This window comes from Meriones unguiculatus, chromosome 1 (assembly GCF_030254825.1).
Source record: "Meriones unguiculatus strain TT.TT164.6M chromosome 1, Bangor_MerUng_6.1, whole genome shotgun sequence".
Classification (NCBI taxonomy): Eukaryota; Metazoa; Chordata; class Mammalia; order Rodentia; family Muridae; genus Meriones; species Meriones unguiculatus.
In genome coordinates, this window is record NC_083349.1 from 82,758,564 (window position 1) to 82,782,529 (window position 23,966).

At 40.9% G+C, this 23,966-nt stretch overlaps 1 protein-coding gene across 1 annotated transcript in view; it reads right to left on the minus strand.

The window, feature by feature from the left end:
- Positions 1-636: 636 nt before the first annotated feature.
- The window catches only part of Pop1 (POP1 homolog, ribonuclease P/MRP subunit), a 33,075-nt gene continuing 9,745 nt past the window's right edge, over positions 637-23,966 (minus strand). The window contains exons 6-16 of the mRNA XM_021660496.2: positions 22,899-22,986; positions 22,280-22,467; positions 21,574-21,830; positions 21,213-21,306; positions 18,469-18,580; positions 17,688-17,807; positions 13,739-13,854; positions 11,511-11,702; positions 5,306-5,460; positions 2,064-2,393; positions 637-1,404 (exon numbers count right to left, since the gene is read on the minus strand). Coding sequence (XP_021516171.1) covers positions 774-1,404; positions 2,064-2,393; positions 5,306-5,460; positions 11,511-11,702; positions 13,739-13,854; positions 17,688-17,807; positions 18,469-18,580; positions 21,213-21,306; positions 21,574-21,830; positions 22,280-22,467; positions 22,899-22,986 — 2,283 coding nt within the window. The 3' untranslated portion in view covers positions 637-773. The remainder of the gene's footprint in view (positions 1,405-2,063; positions 2,394-5,305; positions 5,461-11,510; positions 11,703-13,738; positions 13,855-17,687; positions 17,808-18,468; positions 18,581-21,212; positions 21,307-21,573; positions 21,831-22,279; positions 22,468-22,898; positions 22,987-23,966) is intronic.

Below are 23,966 nucleotides of genomic sequence, written 5' to 3' on the forward strand. Positions count from 1 at the left end.
CACCTATGACATCATGAGGGTGGCAGGCATCCACACTACAGCCCACAGACTATCCAGAAAGTTCTGGCTAAAGAATAGTGCCGCATCTGCCAGGCAATGTTGACAATCTCATCAAAACTGGTATTTCCATGAAGTTGCTAAAAAATTAAGTAACAACAAAGCAATACCATAGAGCCTAACACATTTTGTCACATATCCAGGCCACCTGAAAATAGACAGCAACTTGTGATTTCTTTATGGCACAAAATGTTCAGTTCGCAAGGACAGAACTGATGCAGCCCACACAGCCTGGGTCTTGGGTGTAAGAGGCAGGCATCTGCAGCATCCTCTTTAGCTGCCTCTTTAGCTCTCTGATGCTAGGCTCAAATCCAGGGCCTCACACATGCAAGAGCTTGACCACTAAGCTATAGCCCAGTTGTCTAAAGTTTCTTCTTTAATAAACAATGAATAGTTATTATTACATACTATATAACTAAAATTTTTTCAAAGAGACCTTAGAGCTTTTGTTCCTAACAACCAAGGGGAGTGGGAGATATTTTAATACAAAGTGTTCAACCAACACGTTAAACAACCAAGACAGGAAAAGATGGGCAACACTCAGATTATCAGAGTAAAGTTAAGAGAGCTTCAACCGCATAATTATATAATTTTAATTCTTGTTTCCAAGCAGTTTCACACTGTATTTTAAATCAGACAACAGAGACAGCCAGGATCTCTGTGGGATTTGACAAAAACAGTTATAATCTCTGTCCAACCAGGCTGTGAACCCATGTTCACACCTCAATAGCAATTCTTGCAAACCGGTACTGCAGGGAGGTGGGCAGCCGCAGCAGTACCAGCCCCCTTGTGGCTGCTGACTGGCTGGACAACATTTGCAGCAAGCCAGTCACACTGACAAACCCTAGGGCTTCCCCGCAACCAACAGCCATAGAGAAATCTCCCTGTGTGACAAAGCCCAGGAGAACTCTGGAGCAGTGTAAAGTCAGGCCTGGGAGGGGACCTGACCACAGCCCCCGAGTCAGGGTTTCCTGCCCAGCTGATGATGGCCCTGCCACCAGGCCCTTGGCTGCTCGCTTATGCCTCTTCATTTTCTTCCTTTCTTTCTCTTTCAGAATCAGCCTCTTGAACGGGTCACTGTGTCTGGACTCCCTGGGTCCGTGGAAACCTTGATCCTGACTGAGCTGGAGCAGGTCCTCCTCTGATGGGACACAGATCATAGTGCGTGGCTCAGGACTGCCTTTCCTGAGCAAAGTCAGGCTGACCCACACCAGAGCTCTGGGGAAATCACCCAGAATGGACAAGCAGGCCTTTCTGGTCAATTCTTGCTGGCCTCTGCAGGGAGCCCTCCTGGCCTTGGAACTGGGCCCACACCAGGAAGAGAGCTGCTTCAGTAATTTCCTGCTCCTAAGCAAAGTAAGAGGCATAGAAAATTATAATTAAAACTATTAAAAGCATACAATATATTTAGTACTCATAAACTTCTTTTTGTGTGCCTGCCATTCTAAAACTGAAAGAATAAAAATTATAGTATATTAGGGCAGAGAAAAAAATAAGGCATGTAGAAAAATAAGATAGAACTTAGGGTTATAATTAAGCAAAAGGGTGATATAAAAACCCTAAGATAAGCAAGGGGGAAGGGAACACCATTTGAAGGGAGAGCACACTGGAGAGGGTGAGACGCTGAGCCACAGCAGCATGAGGGGCAATGCTCACTGCGGATGGAGGCCACAGCATTACCACCACAGCGCTACAACAATGGCTGCTGGCCCACCCCACAGCCACACGGTTCCCAAGAACCTGAGAGGCTAAGGCAGAACAGAGGCATGTCACCAATCAGGTACACCTGACTTAGGAGAATATTTCCAATCATCTCATCAGTTAGTACTGTGTCTCAAATCAAATATTAAACTGTTTCCCTAGACCTTCTATGACACATCAAAGAAACGGCTCTCCTTTTTAGAGAGTCACCAACTAACATAGAGAAACAATGGTGGCTTTCACATCCTTGGGCATGATCAATACAGAAAACCATCAAACTGTATGAGGCGGCTGCCCAGACTCACCGAACAACACAGAGCCGGCTACCAGTGGCAGCCATGTGATTCTCACTGGCACCCTGCTCCAGAACCACCTCAGTCCGAGCCTGCACTTGACAGCCTGAGACTTGTGGTTTCATGGGTTGGTTTTCAGCTACGCCTGCCTCATCAAATGGCTGCCAGATCTCCTCAGGGACAGCAGGCAGGCCGAGTCCTGGGTCACTGCCCTGAGCATCAGGCACTGAACCCTGGGCCTGAATCCTGGCCTCCCAGTCCTGAGTCAGCTGTTCCCAGGGGCAGCAGAAAGGTGCCAGTGTGCCAAGCTTAACATAGTTGGGCCTCTTGGCAGGAGGGCGTCTAATGAAAAAAGAAATAAATTTTAAACAGTTTAAACAGTGTAATTTTAAAACAGTTTAATTGAAACAGCCATAACCATTATAACACATCTCTAAATAACACACACACACACACACACACCCCTCCCCCGTGCTGGGTTTAAAGGTGACCACCATACCTGGATCTTTGGTTTTTTTAAAAGATAACACAGATGTGCATGGCCTCTGAAAACCAAGTGCAGTACTTCAGTACTGATCCAGAGATCCATGTGCATGGGAGCCCTGGGGCTGAGCAGTGCTGTCCCTCAGGGTTCACAAGGCTCTAATCAAGGTCACAGTGAAGCTTCTCCCTCACTTCTGACCTGACAAAAACAAAATCAGGAGAGAGCAAAAAGAACATCTGTGTGCCTGCAAAATCATGTGTACAGTGTACCTGGAAGGACACACAGGAACAGTGATGTAGTTTACGAGGTGGCCGAGACAGTCCAGGTCAGAGGTGAGACAGAAGCTTCATTATGAACTCAGTACCTTGAGGAGAATCAAACTACTGATGTTCTGCTAAATTCTGTGGTCAAACTGCCTTCTAAATATTTATGCCTATCCTTATAGACCGTGCCTCTGTCAGCCGTGATCCAAGAAGCTTCTTTTTGCAGTGGATGGCAAATAATGTACAGACTTAGAAGTTGCCAAAGTCCCAGGGTGGAGGGAGGCTATGATACACGCTTTTTAAGCCAGGCAGTGGTGGCATACACCTTTAATCCCAGCACTTGGGAGACAGAGGCCAGTCTGATCTGCAAAGTGAGTCCTGGGACAACCAGCACCACAGAAAAACCCTGTGTTGAAAAATGAAACAAGCCAACCAAAACTCCAGCATGGCTATACAGGGGCTCATCAGGCTCTCTGAGTAGTTAGTAGTTGCCCGAGGAGCAGTCATTTTCTTCAGTGGAACAGCCACTGTTAAGTTGTCCAGTAAGTAGCCCATACCCATACTCATACAAGCAACCCACTTTAAATTCACCGAGTCCAAAAAAAGAAAGGAAAACAGAAGGAGGAGGAGTTGGGAAGTAGGAATGAGGAGAGTGTAAGAGAGGACAATGGGGCAGTAAATACAATCACAGTATACTATATAGATGTATGAAATTATCAACAAATAAAGTAAAAAGTAAATTTATTGTTATTTTAAGAAGAAAAGAAAGGAATAGTCTCCATAAAGTCAGGGACAGACTTAGTCTACCCTGTGCTTGTTGGAGCCTTGAAGTAAGTATGCTTTGAATGAATGATTCAGACAAATATATAGAGATGCATATAGAAAGAAGATCCCCAAAGCATAGGATAAGAAAAGAGGTAACCTAAAAGGCCACTGATAAAACAGCACATCCATGCTGCGATCTTACAGAATCACTCAAAGCCCTATGCCAGAGCTGGCCGCTGAGCCAAATGAACCAAATATGACCTGTTATCTGTCTTTATATGACCCATGAGCTAAGAATGATTTTCATATTTCTACTCAATGAAAAAGCCAAATGAGGGCCGGGCAAGGTGGCACATGCCTTTAATCCCAGCACACTGGAAGCAGAGGCAGGCAGATCTCTGTGAGTTCAAGGCCAGCTGGATCAAAGCCAATCCATGGTTGCCAGGGCTCTGTTACACAGAGGAACCCTGTCTTGAAAAGCCAAAAAAAAGAAAAAGAAAAATGATCCTGTTTTATGACACTGAAAGTTCTGTGAATTCCAAATGTGAGTGAGCATAACAAGCTCTGGCTGGACCTCCGCCACACTGGCTTGTTTGTGTCCCCTGCAGCTGCTTCCAGTTAGTGGCAGAGCTAAGACCTCGCTATGGAGACCAAAGGGTCTACAGAGCCAAAACTGCCTATCATTTGGCCCTCTACCAAAAAAAGTTTGCCAACATTTGGTTACAATCATTATTTATTGCTACTGGGAAACCAACACAATATATGATTAAATGAAAAGGTTTCAAAATAGTATAGATAATACCACTATTTTATTTAGGAAAATTTGTACCTATGGAGAATATACATGAAAAAGTCGAAGTAGTGAAAAATAAACATTCTCAGTTATAGGGCTCACTAGCACACATATGAGAAGTACACAGATACACAGCACATGATTGCTTGGACGCTGTCCCCAATCAGGTCACAACTTATCCACTAAGGCACTCACCAGTCCATCACTAAGATGACTAGAAAGCCTGTCAGGCCCACCTGTTAGTGCTTGTGGTAATGAACAGGGTTTCCAACTTAGAGCAAAACCACTGCAACATTCAATAATCCACTCACTCAACTAACAACTGTTAGAGGCCCTAGTATATACCAGCTATGCCTAAACCTACAGACACTATATGCAAGAGACAGTTTCTGTGCTTCTAGGAGCCTAAATTTAATGGTTCACCTGCACTTCTTTATATAACAGAAGTAAAGGCCTTTATCCACTTATTTCCAATAAAGGACAGATAAGAGAAAGTGTTTAGAAAGTAATTGCTAAAATACTAAGAACAGTGCATAATGCTTTGGATGGCAGAATGGCACCAGTTCAAAGTGTTACCTACCTCCATGATTTTGTTAAACTTTAAAAAAAAAAAAAAACACTATTCTACAACCAGTTTTTTTTTTTTTAAGTGCAATTTCTGCAGGAGTGGAGACGCAGGTGGTAATGAGATCTATTAGCAAGTATCTGAAATGCATGTCTGCACTTCAGCTATCCATCACTGAAATCAGAAAATAATTAAGAAAAGGCTTTAGCAGATGGGCCTCTAAAGGGCAAAAAATAACCTCTGTACTAAAAGCCACTTTTTGGTAGCGGAGAACTCAGAAGGAAGTGCGACACTGCACACAGCGTTACTGAAGTGATGCCCAAGCCGTTAGGCAATTCAAGCCGATGCTTCCCGTCCCTGGAGACCAGAAGGAGAGTTCCTTACCTTTTATACTTTTCTAGAAGATCCCTAGCTTGATCCTCAGCAAACAGAACCCCAGCTTGGCAGTCCGGGAAATCGCCTGGGATGGTCGGTGACCGTCTGTACTGAGAATGCACTGTAGCCTCTTTTAACCCCCCAACTCTTGCACCTCGGTAGATCTAAAAGAAATGTCAAGAGGCCCTGTCAATTTACTAACCTGAACCAAAATTGTATAGGGGAAATGAGAAACAACCTAAAAGCCCATAGCAAAAAACAAACAAAAAACTGGTATGTTGGTATAATGTTCTTTTGGAATGTATACAATTTACCCTCGTTCATTCAAATGCTGATTTCTCTCCCCCACTATCTGGTTTCAATCTGGACATTGCATTGTGAAGCTTAAGCATCACCTGTCTCAAGTTTGTGTAAACATGCCACCATTTGTTCTCTGTACTTGTCAATTAAACCACCATTAACTAAAAGATATATCAATAGTAGATATTAATCAACTAACAACAAATGGTGCCCAACTAATCTAAGTATCCACACCCTTTAAATCATACTTTATCATAATTTGGTGAGGGGAATAAGCTTACAGTGATACAACCCAAATTTAAAACCTAAAAACTCCCAGGTCAATTACTGTCTCTTTAAGAGAGACTCTTAAACCAGCCCAGGAGCAAAAGACAAGCTGCAGACTTAACAGAAGGGTATAGGAGCGTGGCTTCTTTATACTATGGCAAGCTAAGCTCAGCTCAGCTCAGCAGCCATCGTGGGAAAGAGGAACTGGAGGCAGACAAACCTCTAGACAGAGTTTGGCCTAAAACTGCATCTAAAATAAAAAATGCCATGGCAGATGGTGTTTTAATCCCTTTTGGCTGTGTTTCGGTTGTCACAGTCATGGATCTGGTTGCAACATGTTTAATGGTGATGTCCCTTCTCCATGCCTTCTCCAAGAAAGTTCAAGGAGAAAATGGGGGAAAAGCCAAGGGTTGGAATACTAAGTTACAGAAAATAGAAAGGGCACTCTTCTTAATAAAAACTGGATTAATAACGGCTAAAATTCAAAGCTCTCTGGCTGCAAGATACTTGTCAGCTCTTTCTGGTAAGGGTCCGCCAATTTCACAGGTAACAACAACTAAATTCCAAAACAATAACCAACTGGGCTTTCCTTGTTACAGTGTAAATTGGCACAACTGACCCCAAACTTAAAATTTTCTTGTCTCTTTGCTTGATTTTCATTTAAAAGCTTTGAGTTATGATATTAATTTGACAAAAAAATATTTGAGCAAGTTGGTGAAGGCATGTGCCTTTATTCCCAACACAAAGTAAAAATAAACAGGCAAATCTCTGAGTTCTGGATCAGCTTTATTTACATGATAAAAGCCAAGATGGCAACTCTTGCTGTTTGGCCACTTGCAGAGATAGTCTAAGATTCAAAAATAACAAAATTTTCCTTAAGGTTACCATGTAAATTCTTTTTTCTTAATAACAGACGTTATGTCCTTACTGATCTAAAGGTTGGATTCACATCAATTTCAGGTTTATGTAAAGAGAGATAACATCATACTGCTCTGGAAGCTGGCTTATCCTTTCGAATGTGAGACATTTTCACGGGAGACAAATTTTGGTCATGCCTGATGCAAAAAAGACACAGGAGGCTTACAGGTGGCAAAGTACATGCCAGCCTAGTTAGGTCCTAAAAACTCAAAAATTATAATTCATGTTTAAAAGGTAGTACTGTCCATCCCATATCATAAAGGGGGCAAGCCAAAGATAGCCAAAACAAATGCCCATAAAAAAGGGGCAAGCCAAAGAATAGCCACAACCAGTGTAAAAATCCAGGTACAAGATGCCAAGGGTATGCTTAAATGCTAAAAGTAAAAGGGAGTTTATATAAAGTTTGGCTATAAAGACATAACTACCCATTCTATATAAAAAAGGGGATGGGACAAACAGCTACAACATATATAAAAACCTAGGCCTAACCCTCTAAACAGGTACAAGATGCCTAGGGTATGCTTAAATTATAAATTAAAAAGTTTATATAAAATTTACTTAAAACACGGCTTTTCTATTGCTCAATTTGTCTCTCTACTTGGGAGGCCTTCTCTCGGGAGATCGACCTAATACAACAGGCGCCCAAGAGCCCAAAAAAGATATTTTGATCTATCCAACCTTGTTTTGATTTCAAAATGATAATGACTGTATGCTCAATAATAATGGTAACTTATATTGCTGAGCACTTTACATGGAAACAACTCTGAAACTGACTGAGACATAAAATATGGCTGCAGCTAGAGAACTTCAACAATACAAATCCTTGGCTACAATATCCTCAAAATTTATTATGCCATTCTTTTAATTGGCATAATTTTAGAACTGTATAATGCTTGTGAGAAATTGTATGTTTGCAGAACAAAAGGACTGGACACCAGAGATGCTGGATCAAACCTGACAGAATTCATCTTTCAGTATGCTGACACATTGACACATCTGTTCCAGCATCTTGCATGTTCCAGCATTCTGCTTGTTCCTGCCTCAACTGCTTCAATTGCTGTTTCTCATCAAAGCCTGCTCCCAAGAGAGCTTTGAAGAAAGCTACTAATCTCAATTGGTCCAATATTTTAGACTGTTCCAAACAGGACTTTTATTAAGCCTGAAATTTCTCAACATTCAAAGACTAGACTACAAATGTTAATGCTTGCTTAATTAACGATTTTTCCCAATTTCCTTTGGGACCCCTATCAGGATTTCTGTGTGTCCAAAATGTCGGCTAGAAGAAATCGAGGAGAACGATGTCCAATTTTCCTTAAGGGGGGTTGGATAGGTTTTTGGTTGTTTTCTGTGGCTACGAATTTTTATTGTCATTGGGAGATGTTTATAAATTATTAATGATCTTAATCAGAGAGAAACGAGGTTAGACTCAGGGATTTCTCTCTTTTCCTTTTTCTTTTCTCTATCTTTCTTTCTTAGGTAAGGAGAAAAGGGGTTGAAAAGAAAGAAAGGGGAATATAAGGATATCTTATAGGAATAATAAGAGAAAAGGTAGATTATTGAATCTACTCAACTTAGGGTTTTATTTGTTCTATAAGTACCGTGCACTAACCGACTGTGCCACTGGAGCATTCGCAGGGTTTTGTTATTCTCAAAGGTTGATTTTCACTCTGGTATGGGATTTTTGCATATTGATGCAAAAATAAGTCTATTTTTGATACATTGGTATAAGCATTAGTTACTTCCAACACTTCCAATACTTTTAAACAGCTATTAAAAACTGGTTAGGGTATTAGGTAATGCAAGTTAATTGCTAGTTAATCAAGTCATTGTCATGTCAGACATTAGTCTAATTTATCACAGGAGTATGCATCCTAGGTTTAACAGACAGATATAATTTTGTAAACAGATCGATTACATAAAAATAGGTAGTCTTCAAAAACATGAAGACCTATAGAATATGGCATTTAAAAATGTCTTTATTATTTTTAAGATTCTTTGACAATGAGACAGGTCATCTCCTGGCAGCACCCCGCCTACCTCAAAGAAGATGATGAGCATCGAAGGAACCTCCATATGGAGATGGCTTCAAATGTGGCAAATGAGCCACTCAGGTAAAGAAAATACCCTCACTTCACAACAGACAAATTCTGCCAAAAATGGGCAAGCTTAAATGCAGTTCAAGTCGACTGCCGAACTCTGCCAAGACAGGGTAAGCAAGTCCTAAATAGTTCCTGCTTCACATTTATGTCTGTCAAATATTCTGAGCCAGAAGGTTGAAGATGATGCTCCAACATTATAGAGAGTTATGGATGACTGTTCAGGCAGCAAACTATCCCTGCCAATTTTTTTTTTTTTTTGGAAGCTGCTAACATGCACTTCCTATTTACTCTAGTAACTAATTTTATTCCTTCTCAAGTCTCTGATGGGGCTGAAGACCAAATGGTTATAGTGCCACAATTAAGCTTAAATTGTTTAGAAGTTAAGAAAATGCTTTCATACAGGTAATACCAATAAGGATAAAGGTTAATTTAGGTATAGAACTTTAAACTTGTCAAGATAGATAGGATGATCAGACACTTTCTCCTAAGTTGCTAAAAACACACTGAGTGGACACTGCACACATAGATTTTACCTAATAGTTTTCACAATTTTATAATTATTATTGTATTGAAAGAAAAGGAGCCTTTTATTGGACTTGATGGGAGAAAAGTTGGTATAATGTTCTTTTGGAATATATACACCTTACCCTTGTCCATTCAAATGCTGATTTCTCTCCCCTACTATCTGGTTTCAATCCGGACATTGCATTAGCATCACCTGTCTCAAGTTTGTATAAACATACCACCATTTGTTCTCTAAATTGTCAATTAAAACAACCAGCCACATTGCTGAGCAATGGAGGGGAGAGGGTGGGACACCCTGGACTGGCATGGGAGGAAGAGGAAGGAAGCGGGGTAAAAGGAGAAGAGGAAAATCCAGAGGAGAGGTCTTGAAACCACATGGAGAGATGGGACTGGACCTAAGCTATGACAAAAGCAAGTATAATGGTTGAATCTGAAATGTCGGAAACTATGCCAGCTTGGAGGTTTAGGATGGAGTAACTATTGCCCAGCATTGTGCTCTAGGCTAATCAAGTAAATCCTGTCTCTGTGTGGTGATTTGGTTATACAGTTGTTTGGGAATAACCGCTGCTTAACTAAAAGATATAAAAATAGTAAATATTTATATAATACAACACTGTTAAATACATGTTAAGAGGATCCTATAACCAAACAACCTGCAGTAGTAAAAATGAATGAATGGAACTTCAAGCAACATGGGATAAAACTCAATACCCAGTAAATACAACAGGTTGAACCAGTAAACAAGAGTAAATACAATAGGTTACAGAAGCACATCTGCAGTAAGGCAGATAGACAAAAGGCACGTACTTTACAGAGATACAGGGCTTGGGAATATGCATGGGGGTAACAAGGTATTACTGGAGGAGAGGTGAGAGGTGTGAGGACACGAAACCTCCAGGGAGTCTGCATGCTTTGTTTCCTAAGTGGATGGCAAGCATGAGTGCTCCGCCCACAGCACGAGGATCTTGTCTTTTCTATGTGAATGAAACAATCTGTAATTGTCTAGGGACATAGCTCGGTGACAGAGTGCTTCATAGTCTACTAAGACCCTCAGTTCAATCCTCAGTACTGAAGAAAAAATAAAACATTTTCTAATAAAAAAAAAATTTTGTGGGACAACGTAAAAAAAAAATCCCTTCTTAAATGACTGACCCTTGCATGAGGTATACTTCCTAAAAACTTAATTTTCTGCATGAACCTAGACGCCTACACTGACATGTCTCTTACCATTGCTATCAAAATCATGCGTAAACTAATCAGAAGATGCTTAACACATTTTAATAAAAAATTTGGCCACAGTTAAAAAAATAGGAGCAGTATATGCTTATAGTTAGCATTTAAAACCACAACAGCCTGCTTTATTTACACTTCTGTAAAAGCTAACACATTTATTCAAGTTGAAAATTCAACATTATTGTTACCAATTTTTAAAAAAATTATTCTACTTCAAATACCGTTTGTTGCTAGGGTGTGGGACGGTGCCTGGGGAGAAAATGGGGGACAAGGGTAGACAGACAGATGATCAACACAGAGGCAGGTACAGAAGTATCACAGGGCAGCTGCGCAGTTACTATGTCAACTGCTGCTGCAGGAAGACAAAAATGTACCCTCTGAGCCAGGCACTGCGTTTTACACCTGTAATCCCAGCCTGGGAGACTGAGCAAAACAACAACAAAGACTGTCTCAGGAAGAACAGGAGCTACACTACTGTCTTTTTTATTATTAAATTTCATTTATTTTGCATATGTGTATGAGCACACATGCCATAGCACATGTGCGAAGGTCAGAGGATAACTTGAGACAGCCAGTTCTTTCCCTCCACCATATGGGTACTAAAAATCAAACTCAGGTTGTCTGGCCTGGTGGCAAGCAGCTTAACCTGCTGAACCATCCTGTTGGCCCTCAACAGGTGTTATGCATATGAACTTGGCTTTGGAAACTACATGTATGAAATATTCTGTATTTCTATACCCACTATTTCACCTCTAAGGACAGAAATACAGCATTCAGTTTTAAAACTGTGCATAACACCCAGAATGTTTAGCATCTACTATCTATTATAATTGTGTTTTAAATAGTGCAACTGAAATCAAAAGGCAACTTACAAATGGAATCCAAAAAGCCATGCCCCAACCCTTGGGAAGGAGGATATCCCAGCCACTTCCCCAGCCCAATCGGTCTTCTCCAGTCACTTTTCCTGGCTGTTGAATCAAAAGTATAGGTATCTTGGATTCACGAGGCCCTAAAACAAGCTGTGACCCAGGCACCAGCAATTCACTTCTCATCCGGTTTAAATCCTAAAGGAGAAGAACACAAGTCAATACAAACAGCCACAGTCTTCTAGGAGATTTTTCTGGGTCTCCCTAGGAGCAAATTTAAAAGGTAAATGTTCGTTTAAAAGGCAATGTTAAAGGCTCTGAATAAACAAATACAAGTCAGTTTAAGTAAAAATGTCCTTTCTATAAAGGTTTTCCTCTACACACAGGCTTTGGTAGGAAAATGCCAAGTTATCTTAATTTTGCTGTCTGGGCTGGGGTATACCAGAAAACTCAAAGTTAACTTACATATGTTCATCTGCTAATCTCAGTAATTCTACACTTTTATACTCTACTCCTTTTAATTTGATTATGCTGTGTTATGATTAAGACAGTACAAAAATTAATGACAACTTCTCAAAGATGAGCCATTAGAGGAAATGCTCCGTTCTTGAGGAAACCTCTCTGCAGGTCTGAATGATTAAAACAGAAGGCAGCACAAACCGAGTGAAGTGGACAGGGATGCTGTATGAAGTGAGCAACGCTCTTTTAGACTTTACTTGGAGCTGTTCAGGGAGGGAAAAGGCATCTGTGCTGAGTTCCGAGATGGCAGCTAGTGCTTTGTTCTGCAGCTGTCTGGTACCAAGACCCTCCTCCATATTTGGTCTAACTGCAACCTGAACAACACTCTTATGTTGGCCTTTTTACTGTTACTAAGTTTCTATGACTACCTGTCCATGCCACAATGTTTTCCCTCTAGCCCCAAGCTTCCCACCTGGCATTTAAGACCTGTCTCTTTAGACACTCTTGAGAAGCACACTGCCTCTCAAATGCTCATCTTTCCCATGATCTTCTTCCAAATCCCCACCTGAACAAATGACACCACAAACCCCAGAGCTCAGTATTCACCCACTCAAGTATTTCCTGAGTTCCTCCTATGTGCTAAGTGTTTTCCTAGAACCTGAGAATACAACAGTGAACAAGTCAACATGACTCTGGCTCCCTTTTAACGAGAATGTCAGGAGCTAATCTACGGATACCTTTTCTCACCTTCCAGAACCACCAAGCCTCATTGATTTTACCCTCTAGAAATGTGTTCCAAACCCTAGCCCCTTTACTCCAGCTACTGCACAATTCAGAGCCTCACCATGACCTGTGTGATGTATTTCTTTACATTCAGCTATCTTATATACATGTGTTTCTTTTACGGCTATCTGACCTGTAGTCCTCTCTCCCCATGCACCTCAGTCTAACATTCCTCCACATACTGCTAGAGTGAAATCCAGTCATGGCATTAACCAGTCTTAACCCCTTCAGTGCCACCCATACTGTTGGTCCTCTACACTCCAGTCTGTGTGTCCCTTCAGCCTCTTCCTTGTCCCACCACTAACTTCCAGCTCCTGCCCAACCTGGGGATTAAGAACAGATTCAGGCCTGGGCTACTGTAAGTGTTGCTCTTACTTTCTGACATCCTCTCCCAACTGCACTGTTGACCTTGCCCCCAAGAAGTCTAGCTCCCATCTGAGAGTAAGTTCAAACACCAGCTCCTTCAAACTGAAAGCCAGCCTTAGTGTTCCCAGGCATTCCTAAGGCCCTCATCATCTATCAGTTTCTCACACAATGCCTGACTCTGGTGGAGGCTCAATCATTGTAAATTTAAAGACAAAATATTTAAGGGGAATAAGATTAAAAACTATATATTTAAACCACGAGATTTTTCACTTCAGAAAAAAGGTCTTTTTCTAGAAATCATTTTTTTTTTAACTCAAAGTAGCAATAGTAAAGAATATTTAAGTAAGCTGGACATGGTGGCTCATTCCTGTGATCCCAGCACTCAGGGAGGCAGAGGCAGGCAGATCTCTGTGAGTTCGCAGCCAGCCTGGTCTATGATGAGGTCTAGGACAGCCAAGGCTACACAGAGAAACCCTGTCTCGAAAAACAAAACAAAGCAACAACAACAAAAGAATATATACATACATAGCACTTGGCAGAACATAAAATCTCTTTATAGGGTTCTCTAATACAATGATTCTGCCTGTCATTAATAAGCTTACCAGTAATCCTGGCACATTAGTTACCTGATCCGAGATTTTATTCTCTGTGACACTCCTACAAATATCCTGGTTCCAGATAAAGCTATGCACACAGTCCACAGGCACGCCCTCCAGAAGCAGCTGCTTAATTTGCTCATTATCTAAGAGGGAAAAGAAACAGCCTTCAAACACACACTCTCATTTCATCAAACTTTAATGCTGGCAGACTGTGATGACAGGAAAGTATTTCATAGGCATTTACTGAGCTAGAAAATGTTTCTTGACAACAAACTAAATTATTTTTATAATTGGTTTCCTAGTCCATGAAATAACAAAGGTTATTGGTTTCCTCTCCATGAAATAACTTTCCTGTGAAATTTACTATTATGCAGATAAGTTGTTCCTTGTATTTAAGATAAACAAAATTCAACAAGACACCTTCTGCTACCCTTTACTTCAGGTCTCGTATATCTAACGTTTACTGAGATATTCACTCCTGTCTGTAATACACGTTTCTCCGTTCTTTAAGGCGAACAGTGTTTGTGAACTGTTCTGTTTCTTGAGCAAAGTGCATTGCACTATAGAATCCAAGAGAGAGGCTGTCAGTGAGGCACATTTACACTGACATAAGACACTTTGTGCAGCTGCTTAACCATGACAGAAAAGTCTTTCAAATCTAATTTTGTTAGACTGCAGAATTAAAAAAAAAAAAAAAAAAAATTTGGGTGGTGGGCATAGGGGGAGCTATTGTCCCAAAATAACAACATAGAAACTCTCTCAAAAGGGTGTGGGTCTGTTGGCTGGGGAAAAAATAACTAGGGTATGGTGTGACTGATTTTAGGGGAGAACAAGGTTGGAGGAAATTTAATTGATTAAACAGACCTGAGAAGAAAGTTACAGAGAAGCAGCACTTTGGTCTATAAACTGCTCTTCCTCATGACACAACAGTGAGGTCTTAGGTGCAGTGCTGAGTGTCAGGGAGGGTCACACTGCCCATGCAGGACCAGCCCCACCTCCCCCAGTCCTCGCTGACCCAGGGTGCTGCCCTGTGAAGCTCCGCACAGATCGGAGGGGCAAAACTGAGGTATTCCGACTGAGCTGCAGACAAGAGAGAATTCTTAGGAAACAAAGGCACAAGAAAGCACCAGCTCATCTTGAAGTGTTTTTTCTAGATGATGGACTAAAAGAAACATGCTACAAAGTCACAAGAAGACAGGACTCGCAGATGCATGTCACTAAAGAAAAGAGCCAGTCTAAAAAGGCTACCCACGGTGTGAGTCCATCCACATGACATCTGGAAACACAGTGAAAACATGAGGGTTAACCAAAAGGAAGCTTCAACACACTGTGTTGGGGACAGGCCAGCTCCTAGTAGAAGCTTCTAGCTTTTTCTTCCCAGAAAAGAAACAGTTGTGTAAAATTACCCTGAACTGAGCTCTTAGAAGTCCTCTGCTGCTGTAAGAGTGCTCATGAACAGCTGGGCATAGTGGTGCATGCCTTAAATTCCAGCACCCAGGAGGTAGAGGCAGCTAGCTGGCTCTCTGTAAGTTCAAGGCCAGTCTGGTCTACAAAGCAAATCCAGGACAGCCAAGGCTACACAGAAAAACTCTGTCTTGAAAAAACAAAAAGAAAAAAAAAAGAGTTCTTATGAGCACTGGAAGTCCAGGGCTGCCCTGTGCTGTCGGAGTGCTCACAAGCACTGGAAGAGGAAAAGATGGCTTTCCATCTGCCATTCTGAAGCAACCAGACACTCCTTCATGGCTCTAGTGGTATGGCAATCACATGCAGCCAGAGTATTTTGAGAGAAAAATTTTAAATGAGCCTATAGAAACAATGTGGCTCAGTACTTTCTTGCTAGAGAGTGATTGCAAGGACGCTGAGTACAGGCTTACACTGCACTCTTACCTTATTCACTGTCACTGAGCTTCCTGCTCTCACAGCCAAGGTCAAAGAAAGCTCTTTTCTAGCAAGGACTGATTCAAATAATCTACCAAGGCAGAGCAGCAGCTGCTAGAGACAGCAAGTAAAGTAGACCAAACAGCACAAATGTTTCTTGCCATTTTCCAGTGCTGAGACTTGAAGCAGGGCCGAGTGGTTAGGCAAGAGTTCTATCACCACACAACACCTCCAGCCTCAGATTGGTATTTTAAAATCTCACCTCAGAGGCTGAAAACTGTTATAAAAACAGATTAATAATTAACTTAGGAGGTGAATGTGTCAAAGCGTGAAAACACAGCACTCAGATTCCTAGGAACCTTTTCCTTTAAAAGCTGCCTAAAATACAATTTATACAAGAAAAAAAAAAGGAGCTTGTAACCCAAAGTAGGCAAAGTCTTCTTTAAGGATGACTACATTTGAACTGATTTTACTATCACTGCCTATCAAAATAGGCAGAGAACGACTTCGGATGCACACAGACTGGACTATGGAAAGAATCAGGTTTAAGTTATCCTGGTGTTGAGATTCTTTTAGGATTGACCTTTCAAATGACCCAGCCCACCAAACCATACCTCTACCCTTCATTTTGACTTATCTTCCTTGGTGAGATATTAAAAGTATTGATCTAATACTAATCCAACTAATTCATGTGGAAAGTATACTCCTTGCCAGGAGTTTTGACTCTTGCCTGCAATGTGAGCACGCAGGATGAGGCAAGAAGACGGACACGGTTCAAGGCCAGCCTGGGTGATTTAACAAGTCATACCTACATAGCAAGTCCTTACTTCAAAACAATTAGGGATTCAACTCAGAACCTCTCACATACCAGGCAAGCATTCCACCACTGAGCTACATCCCCAGACTGAAACTGTACTTCTTTAGGTCGCTCAAATATCAAAGAAAATATATCTTCAAAAAGATTACAGTAGTCTAAACAGGCTTTAGTTACCTCAGCACTTAGAAGCCAGAGGCAGGCTGAGCTCTGTGAGACTTCAAGACCCACCTCTTCTACAGAGTCCCAGGCCAGCCAGGGACACCCAATAACACCGTCTCAAAAAACAAAACAATAACAAAAACACGCTGTGATGAAATACCACAATGATGCCTAACACAATGGTGGATTTTATAGTGGAAACTGAATCATATATTTTACAACAGACCTGAATTTTCCTTGAATCAATTCATATTAGCCTGTTAGAAGAATGTGACAGAACTGGCTATCCAAAAACACATATGAGGTAGTCAGAGAGACAGAGAGCTCAGCCATGGCTTTACCGTATTTACAGCTCTGCATGTAACTCACAGTAGACACTCCAACTTCCATGGTTATGCTAGACCATATACATAAAAGGAGAAAGCAGAAGCAATGAAGACTTGGGCTCCACAACTAACTTACCTGTATGTCTTCAAATCCTCTTAGACACCTATCACATGGAGCTCTCACAGGGCCATTTATTGATCTCTAATAAACTAGCTAACTATAAACAAAATCGTGAACTAGTTATGCCACATGCTTAAATGTTTTCTCTCAACATTCACAGGCTAGTTTAAACTACTCTCCTAACTAATAGAGTTTAAGTCACAGTAAATCCAATGCAACATCATCCCAGATCAGCTTAAAATTCTGGCCAGCACTGTCCCACCTTCCCACCCTCACAGCCAAACAGCTCTTTCACGTCCTGCTCCTCTGTCAAACCACGTGTGTGGTCTCTGATACTTCAGCACCTGGATGGCCTTGCCAGGATTCGAACCTGGATCATCTGTATGGTCAGACAGAGGCTTCCAATGAGCACAAGACCAGCTGCCGGTGCACATCCCTTCCTCACAGTTAGACTTTGAAAGTCCAAGCATTTGGAGAATTAAAAAAGATAGACTTTACTAGATAATGAAAGCAGTGGACTCATGGAAAAATAAACAACAAACGTAAACAGCTAGCTGCTGCGTGATTTACGTTTCCCGTCTAAAAATGCTTCCATACACGACATGACACAAGAGGCAGAGACTGAATTCCTCATGGCACTTCATAGCTCAACAAGGAACGTGGCAAGCATTTTACCTTGGTATCTTTCTGGATCGGGCAAAGCTCTGGACCGCTGTGGGGGCAAATTTATTCTCGGATCCCTAACTGTCAATCCAAGAATAGTACCTGAAGGAATTTCAGCTGGTGATGATATCCCTTCAACAAAACAGAAACAGAACGAATTCATAAAAAGCAAGTTTACAGAAATTCACTCACAGGGCCGGCGACATGGCTCAGTGAGTAAAGACACTTGCTGCTAAGTCTGGCAACCTGAGTTTAATCCCTGGAGTAAAAGGAGAGATCTTTATACACATGCACACATACATAAACAAAGAATAAATAATGAAGGTAATAAAAAGATCACAGTATATATTAACACACTCTTGTTTGTATTTTGAAATCTTTCAGATTTTCTTTTTTCTTGGGATAATTATTGTGAAATACATATCTTTTTCCCATAATGCATTCAAAAAATAAATTAAAACTTTAAAAATCAAGTTTCTTGCAAAATATAACAAGTATTATTTTACAACATCATGTTTCTCTAACAGCTATGAGCATACAAGAGTCAGCAAATACATACAGTCGATCTACTTATTTACTTCAGAATGCTAGTTATTTAGAATATGAACAACTTTGTCAGTTCATAAGCAAACATGAACACAGTGCTTTAATTCTGACTCTGGGTTTCTTTGCTGCTTTTCTTGTTACATCACACAAACAGCAGCAGGATAAAAAGCAAAACCACTTAGTAAAGACCTACCTCTAAACTGCCTTCATGACCCACTTTCCACTCCTCCCCAATACAACCAAATACCTCCTAGCAACTGAAACACTGCTTCTTGTCTTTGATGAAGAAAAACACCATCAGAGCTCTTGCAAGTGTCACTCCACCAGTGATGAGGTGTCTGTTCTGCATCCTCCTCCCCCTGGAAAACAAGAACATCTCAGCAGAAAAATGATGAGCCAGTCCTAGTGATTGCTACAGTTGTGACATGGCTGTAACATGGCCCCATTCCCTATGTTTCTGTGTGAGAACTATTTCACAAGGAGCAGCAATGAAGATGCCAAGATATTTAAGATAGCAGTTACTACCAGACTGAACATTCTAACTAGAGATTTCACATACAGGGAAATAAAGAGCGCTTTTCAAAGATATTACTTAGGTTAGCACTGTCTATTTTTTCTTATGCACAGTTCCCTAGGAGTCACTGCCCTCTCCCACTCTCACCACCTTCATCTCTAATTTAAGCAATAAAATACCCCTTTGTCATCAAACCAATGAAAAATGCCAAGGAAGCCACTGCACTGTTTTCAGAAACACTGGATGAGATGTGTAAACACTCCGCTTACATCTTTCTTAGCAAGACTGGAACTTAGCAAGGTTTCCAAAGCATTTAAAATACTAGAAATGTGACAGACATGACAACCAAGAGCAATTATTCCAGCTGAAAGACTCCTCCAGACCCTCGAGCATTCACTTGTGTGTAGGACAGGTGCCACACACTTCACAGAACATAGGCAGCAGAGGTAAGCAGTTTGGAGGCTCTAGAATCAAACCTTCTCTGTATGCTAAGCACTGGGGACAAAGAGGGCAAGACCAACCCTGCCTGCCATCATGAAATGCAGGTCAGTGAGAAACAGATGTTAACACAGATACTGATTTGCTAATTACTTTTTATCATTAAAGCTTTGATATTGGTAAAAATGGAGTATATAAGCAAGACTTTGGATTATAGAGGAAAAAATTTTACAGGTGGTGAACTATATATTAAATTTGTTGAATATTCCAAACTATTACTATTCATATATGTTTCAGAAAGGAAAATGCTCATTTTTTAAAAAATATTTTATTTTTATTTTTTTAGATTCATTTATTATATATACAATGTTCTGTCTACATGCACACCTGCATACCAGAAGAGGGCACCAGATGTCATTATAGATGTTTGTGAACCACCGTGTGATTGCTGGGAATTGAACTCAGGACCTCTGGAAGAACAACCAGTGCTCTTAACCTCTGAGCTTTCTCTCCAGCCCAGAAATGCTCATTTTTAAAAAAACCTCATTACCAAAAACTACATATTTTTACAATGGAAATTAGGCAACCTGCTGGGTAGAGCCATCACATTATAATCACACTCTAAGGCATTAGAGACGCTTGGCTGTGTCCTAGACCTGCTAATGTGGGATGTGATTATCTGCTGATTACTACTGACGCACTTCATTAAACTTCTTGTAACACAAGAGCAAAACTCTGTTAGGAAACTGAGAAAATCTGCAGATGCTACAGAAACAACAGGAGGGGAAGTTAACTTGAGGGCCCAGGGAAGGTTCCAAAGGGATACGGATTGGATGAGACAGTCTGAAACTTGAAGAATGAGGGTGTTTAGCCCAACCAAGAGCCCCACAATACAATGTTCAACAGGTAGAAAGAGAACAGGTACGAGTCATGAAAAAAATGAGAAGGGACACATTCTAGAGCTAAAAGGCAGCATGGTCAAAGGGCAAAGGGCAAGGAGGGACTGAAGGTCCAAGACGACAGAGGCCACACTAAAGGATCTGAGTTTTACCTTAAATAAAATGAGAAGCTACTTGAGAATTGTTTTTATCTCAACAAGTAGTAAATAGGGCTTGGTATATACTTCAGGGCTAGAGCAACTCCTTGTCCAGCATGTATAAGGCCTGAATTCTATCTACACAAAGCAACACAACAAAAATGAATAAAATGGTAAAAGATCACTGTCCATCCTGAAAAGGGAAAATAGGAAAGAAAAGTCTTAAAGTTACTCGATGAGTCCAGGCAGCAGCAAAACTAACACGAAGGCAAAAGAGACAGAAAGGCTGCTTTCATTGTTTAAAGCATCCTTCTAGAAGCTCAGTCTTGTTCAGCTTGATCACCATGTTTGCCCACATTACATCTGGGAGGATCATGCACTGAATCAACTGACTAGGATAGAAAAGAAACAGGATCTGAACCCAAAAGATGACTCCTAATCGTACCTCATGCTCTTGACCAGCACTATCTATATGAAGGCCACAAGCCACAAACAGCCACCCGAATTTAATCTTTAGTTAGCTAAGATTAAATAAAGGCACAAATCAGTACCTCAGCCATTCAGTCACATTTAAGTGGCCAATAGTGTCACATGACACACAACCTTGAGAGCACAAAGGAGCATCACCCTGCTTCTGACCTGAAGTGCCGACAGGCATGCTTCTCTTAACCTTCCAGAAAACCTGTCATGTAAGCCAAACTAAAAGGAAGTGAGGGAAAACTAGCATGCAATTTCAGAGATTTTAGAGAGATTATATTGCCCATCTACAGAGCAGAGATTATCTCCTACAAGACTCATGAAAGCAAGAGTAGTATATAAATGAAAATTTCAATTGACTTATTACACCTACTGAGATTTGATCTTCTAGAAGTGAAAGATTAAGAAAAAATCTTTGTTAACAAAAACAAGTTAGAAACTGCCATTTAAAAGGTACCCCGCTATGATATCAGATTATATGTTGGGTTTTACAAACCTGCCTAGCTAGCACAGTCACATTACTCACTGTGTGTACAGGAGCAGCCTGCAGTGCTGAAATCAGGATGCAGTGGGAAAGAGGACCAATCAGCCGGAACCTGTTCATCTCCATTGTCAAATCACTGAGAAAAGACCACAAAACACAAACTGCCATCACACAATGTAATGCTCGAAGACAAAGTGGCACATGCCTTTAATCCCAGCAGAGGGAGGCAGATCTGAGTTCAAGGCCAACCTGGTCTATACAGCAAATTTCAAGGACAGCAGAAAAATCCTATCTTGAAAAAAAAAACACACACACACACACAAAACAAAAAAAGGAGGAGGAAGGTGGGTCAGCAGTCTTCACTGAAAACATGCAGAAGTCTCACACTGAACAGAACTCCTACCTGATTACAATCTCTGTAGTAGGAGAGGCCCATGAGCATGGCTGACATGGGTCTCTAGTTCCATCACCAATAGTTTTCTTCATTCGTTTAGCACTTTCTTCATCATTTTTCCTTTTCCTTTTCTTGCCAATTTTGTCATCAGAAAGTTCAGATGGACTTTCTTCCTGGGCTGCTGTCAGGAATGGGTCAGGGACACAGACACTTGATTTGACTGGTTCTGTACACTGGCACGTTGTTTTTATTTCCTCTAGGACGGCCTAAGGAAGTATTTAAACATTTACTTTAAATCTTCAAAATTTAAACAGAGTGCTTGAGAGGTATCTCTCAGTGCTTACAACTACCTCTTCTGGCCCCTGTGGGTACCAGGCATACACATAAAATAAAAATAAGTAAATCCTTAAAAATGTATTTTTTAAGTTAAATGCAGTGCTACAAATTAAACTGATAGAAATGCATGTGTTTGTTGTGCTAATCATTATATGATGTGCATACATTTATCATATCATCGTGATCAAGGTAAGTATCCATTCTTTGTTCAAATTTAGATTCTAAATAAACAAATTAACAATGGCTCAGCAGGTAAATGGGATTGCCACCAAGCTCCCTGGTGCCCATATAGTGGAAGAAAAGAGCAGACTCCTACTCTTGTCCTCTGACCTCCACACACTGTATAATTACATTAACAAAATGCAACAGAAGGATGTACCAGTTTAAGAGTTGGATGAAGCCAGATCCACAACTGCCTATCCTCAGAAGTATCTCCTGGGGTCTTCTTAGACTTCCAAATAAAGGTAACAGGCCCAAGCAGTTCTCTGGGATACTTATTTGCCCGGTAAAGCATGACATTCCCTTGCCGCTTCCCAGACAAGCAGTGAACTGCAGCAAAAGTCAGCCCTGGCACAAACACAAACAAAATACATACTGTGACTGCAAGTGCTCACATGAAGCATTATTTATTTCCTCAGAGCCATAATATGAGCCATTGTCTGTCTCCATGAGGGAAGCTTTGGTTCCGGCCACAGCTTAAAAGAAAACTGGGCACAGAGTAAGTTCTCAATCAATATTTATTAAATGAATGATCTAATGAGTTTTCAGTTGTTTCTTCCTAAGTTTACTCCATAGAGTCGTGGCTCACTTAACACCTAAGAATGTTTAAAGACTTAAATATCAACCCGACCTTTCTTAAGGCAACATGCCCACTGGGAATAAGAATATCTCGCGTATTTCCATGTTGAAACTGCAAAATGTTACTTATAGTAAACATTCATTTACAAATGAAGAGACATACAAAAATTAAAACAGCACCCAGGTTTGGGAGAGATTACCTGCGTCTATACTACACATTTGAGAAAGCGCCTTCAGTATTTCTTCCTCTTTGCCCTTCAACTCCAAACAACAGTAATATGATAAATCCTGAACAAAGGAGAAACATAATTGAATATGCCATGATCTGCTATGGGGTGAAAAATGCTAAGAAGCCAGTGCTCTATCAGAAAACCTATTGAGGAGCACAGGAGAGATGGCTCAGAGCACACATTGCTCTTGCAGAGGACCCAAGCTCAGTTCCCACTCTGGGTCGTTCACACTGGCCTGTAACTCCACCTCCAGAGAGAATCTGCTCTAACACCCATGGCAATCAGAAAACCTCTTCTAAGGCACAAAACAAACTACCCAAAGCCAGCTTTTTAACAACGCAAAATCTAGAGCCTGCCTTTTCCTATTATATATTAGCAGATATTCATAAGTCAATCTGAGTCAAAAACCAAAATGAATCTTCATTTAATTTATAACATACAATGTCCGACATTCTAGCAAGCACATCTGTGTTTTACTCTACTCACACAGGCAAGTTGTAAAGTGGGCTATAAAAACTGCTGCTTCAGGGCCAGGTATGGTGACACAAGTCCCTGAAATTGGGAGGCAGAGGCAGGAGAATCTCTGTGACTTCCAGGTCTGGTCTACAGAATAAGTTCCAGGACAGCCAGGGCTACATACTGAGAAAATCTGTCTCAAAAACCAAACAGCCACAACAACAATAAAAAACATTGCTGCTTCAGCTCACAACTGTCAGTAGCGCTCCCACACAGACATAAAAGCAGGCAGAAAACCAATGCACATAGAATTATAAATCAACTAACAAACTTGCTGCTTCTCAAAAAATGATATTCATTCCTCAGATTTACATAAGGTCAGAAACCATAGTAAAGGAGTAAGACAAAAATAATCCCATAAAATCATGCTAAAACTGCTCACTTTGGCTAGCCAGTGCATACCTCTGAACACAGTGTTAGGTTCAGATAGAAGCAATCTGTCCCATTTCCCTCCCACACTCCACCTTGACTACACAAGTCTGACTAAGCATTGCATAAGAGAGCCAAGAGTAACAGCTTCCT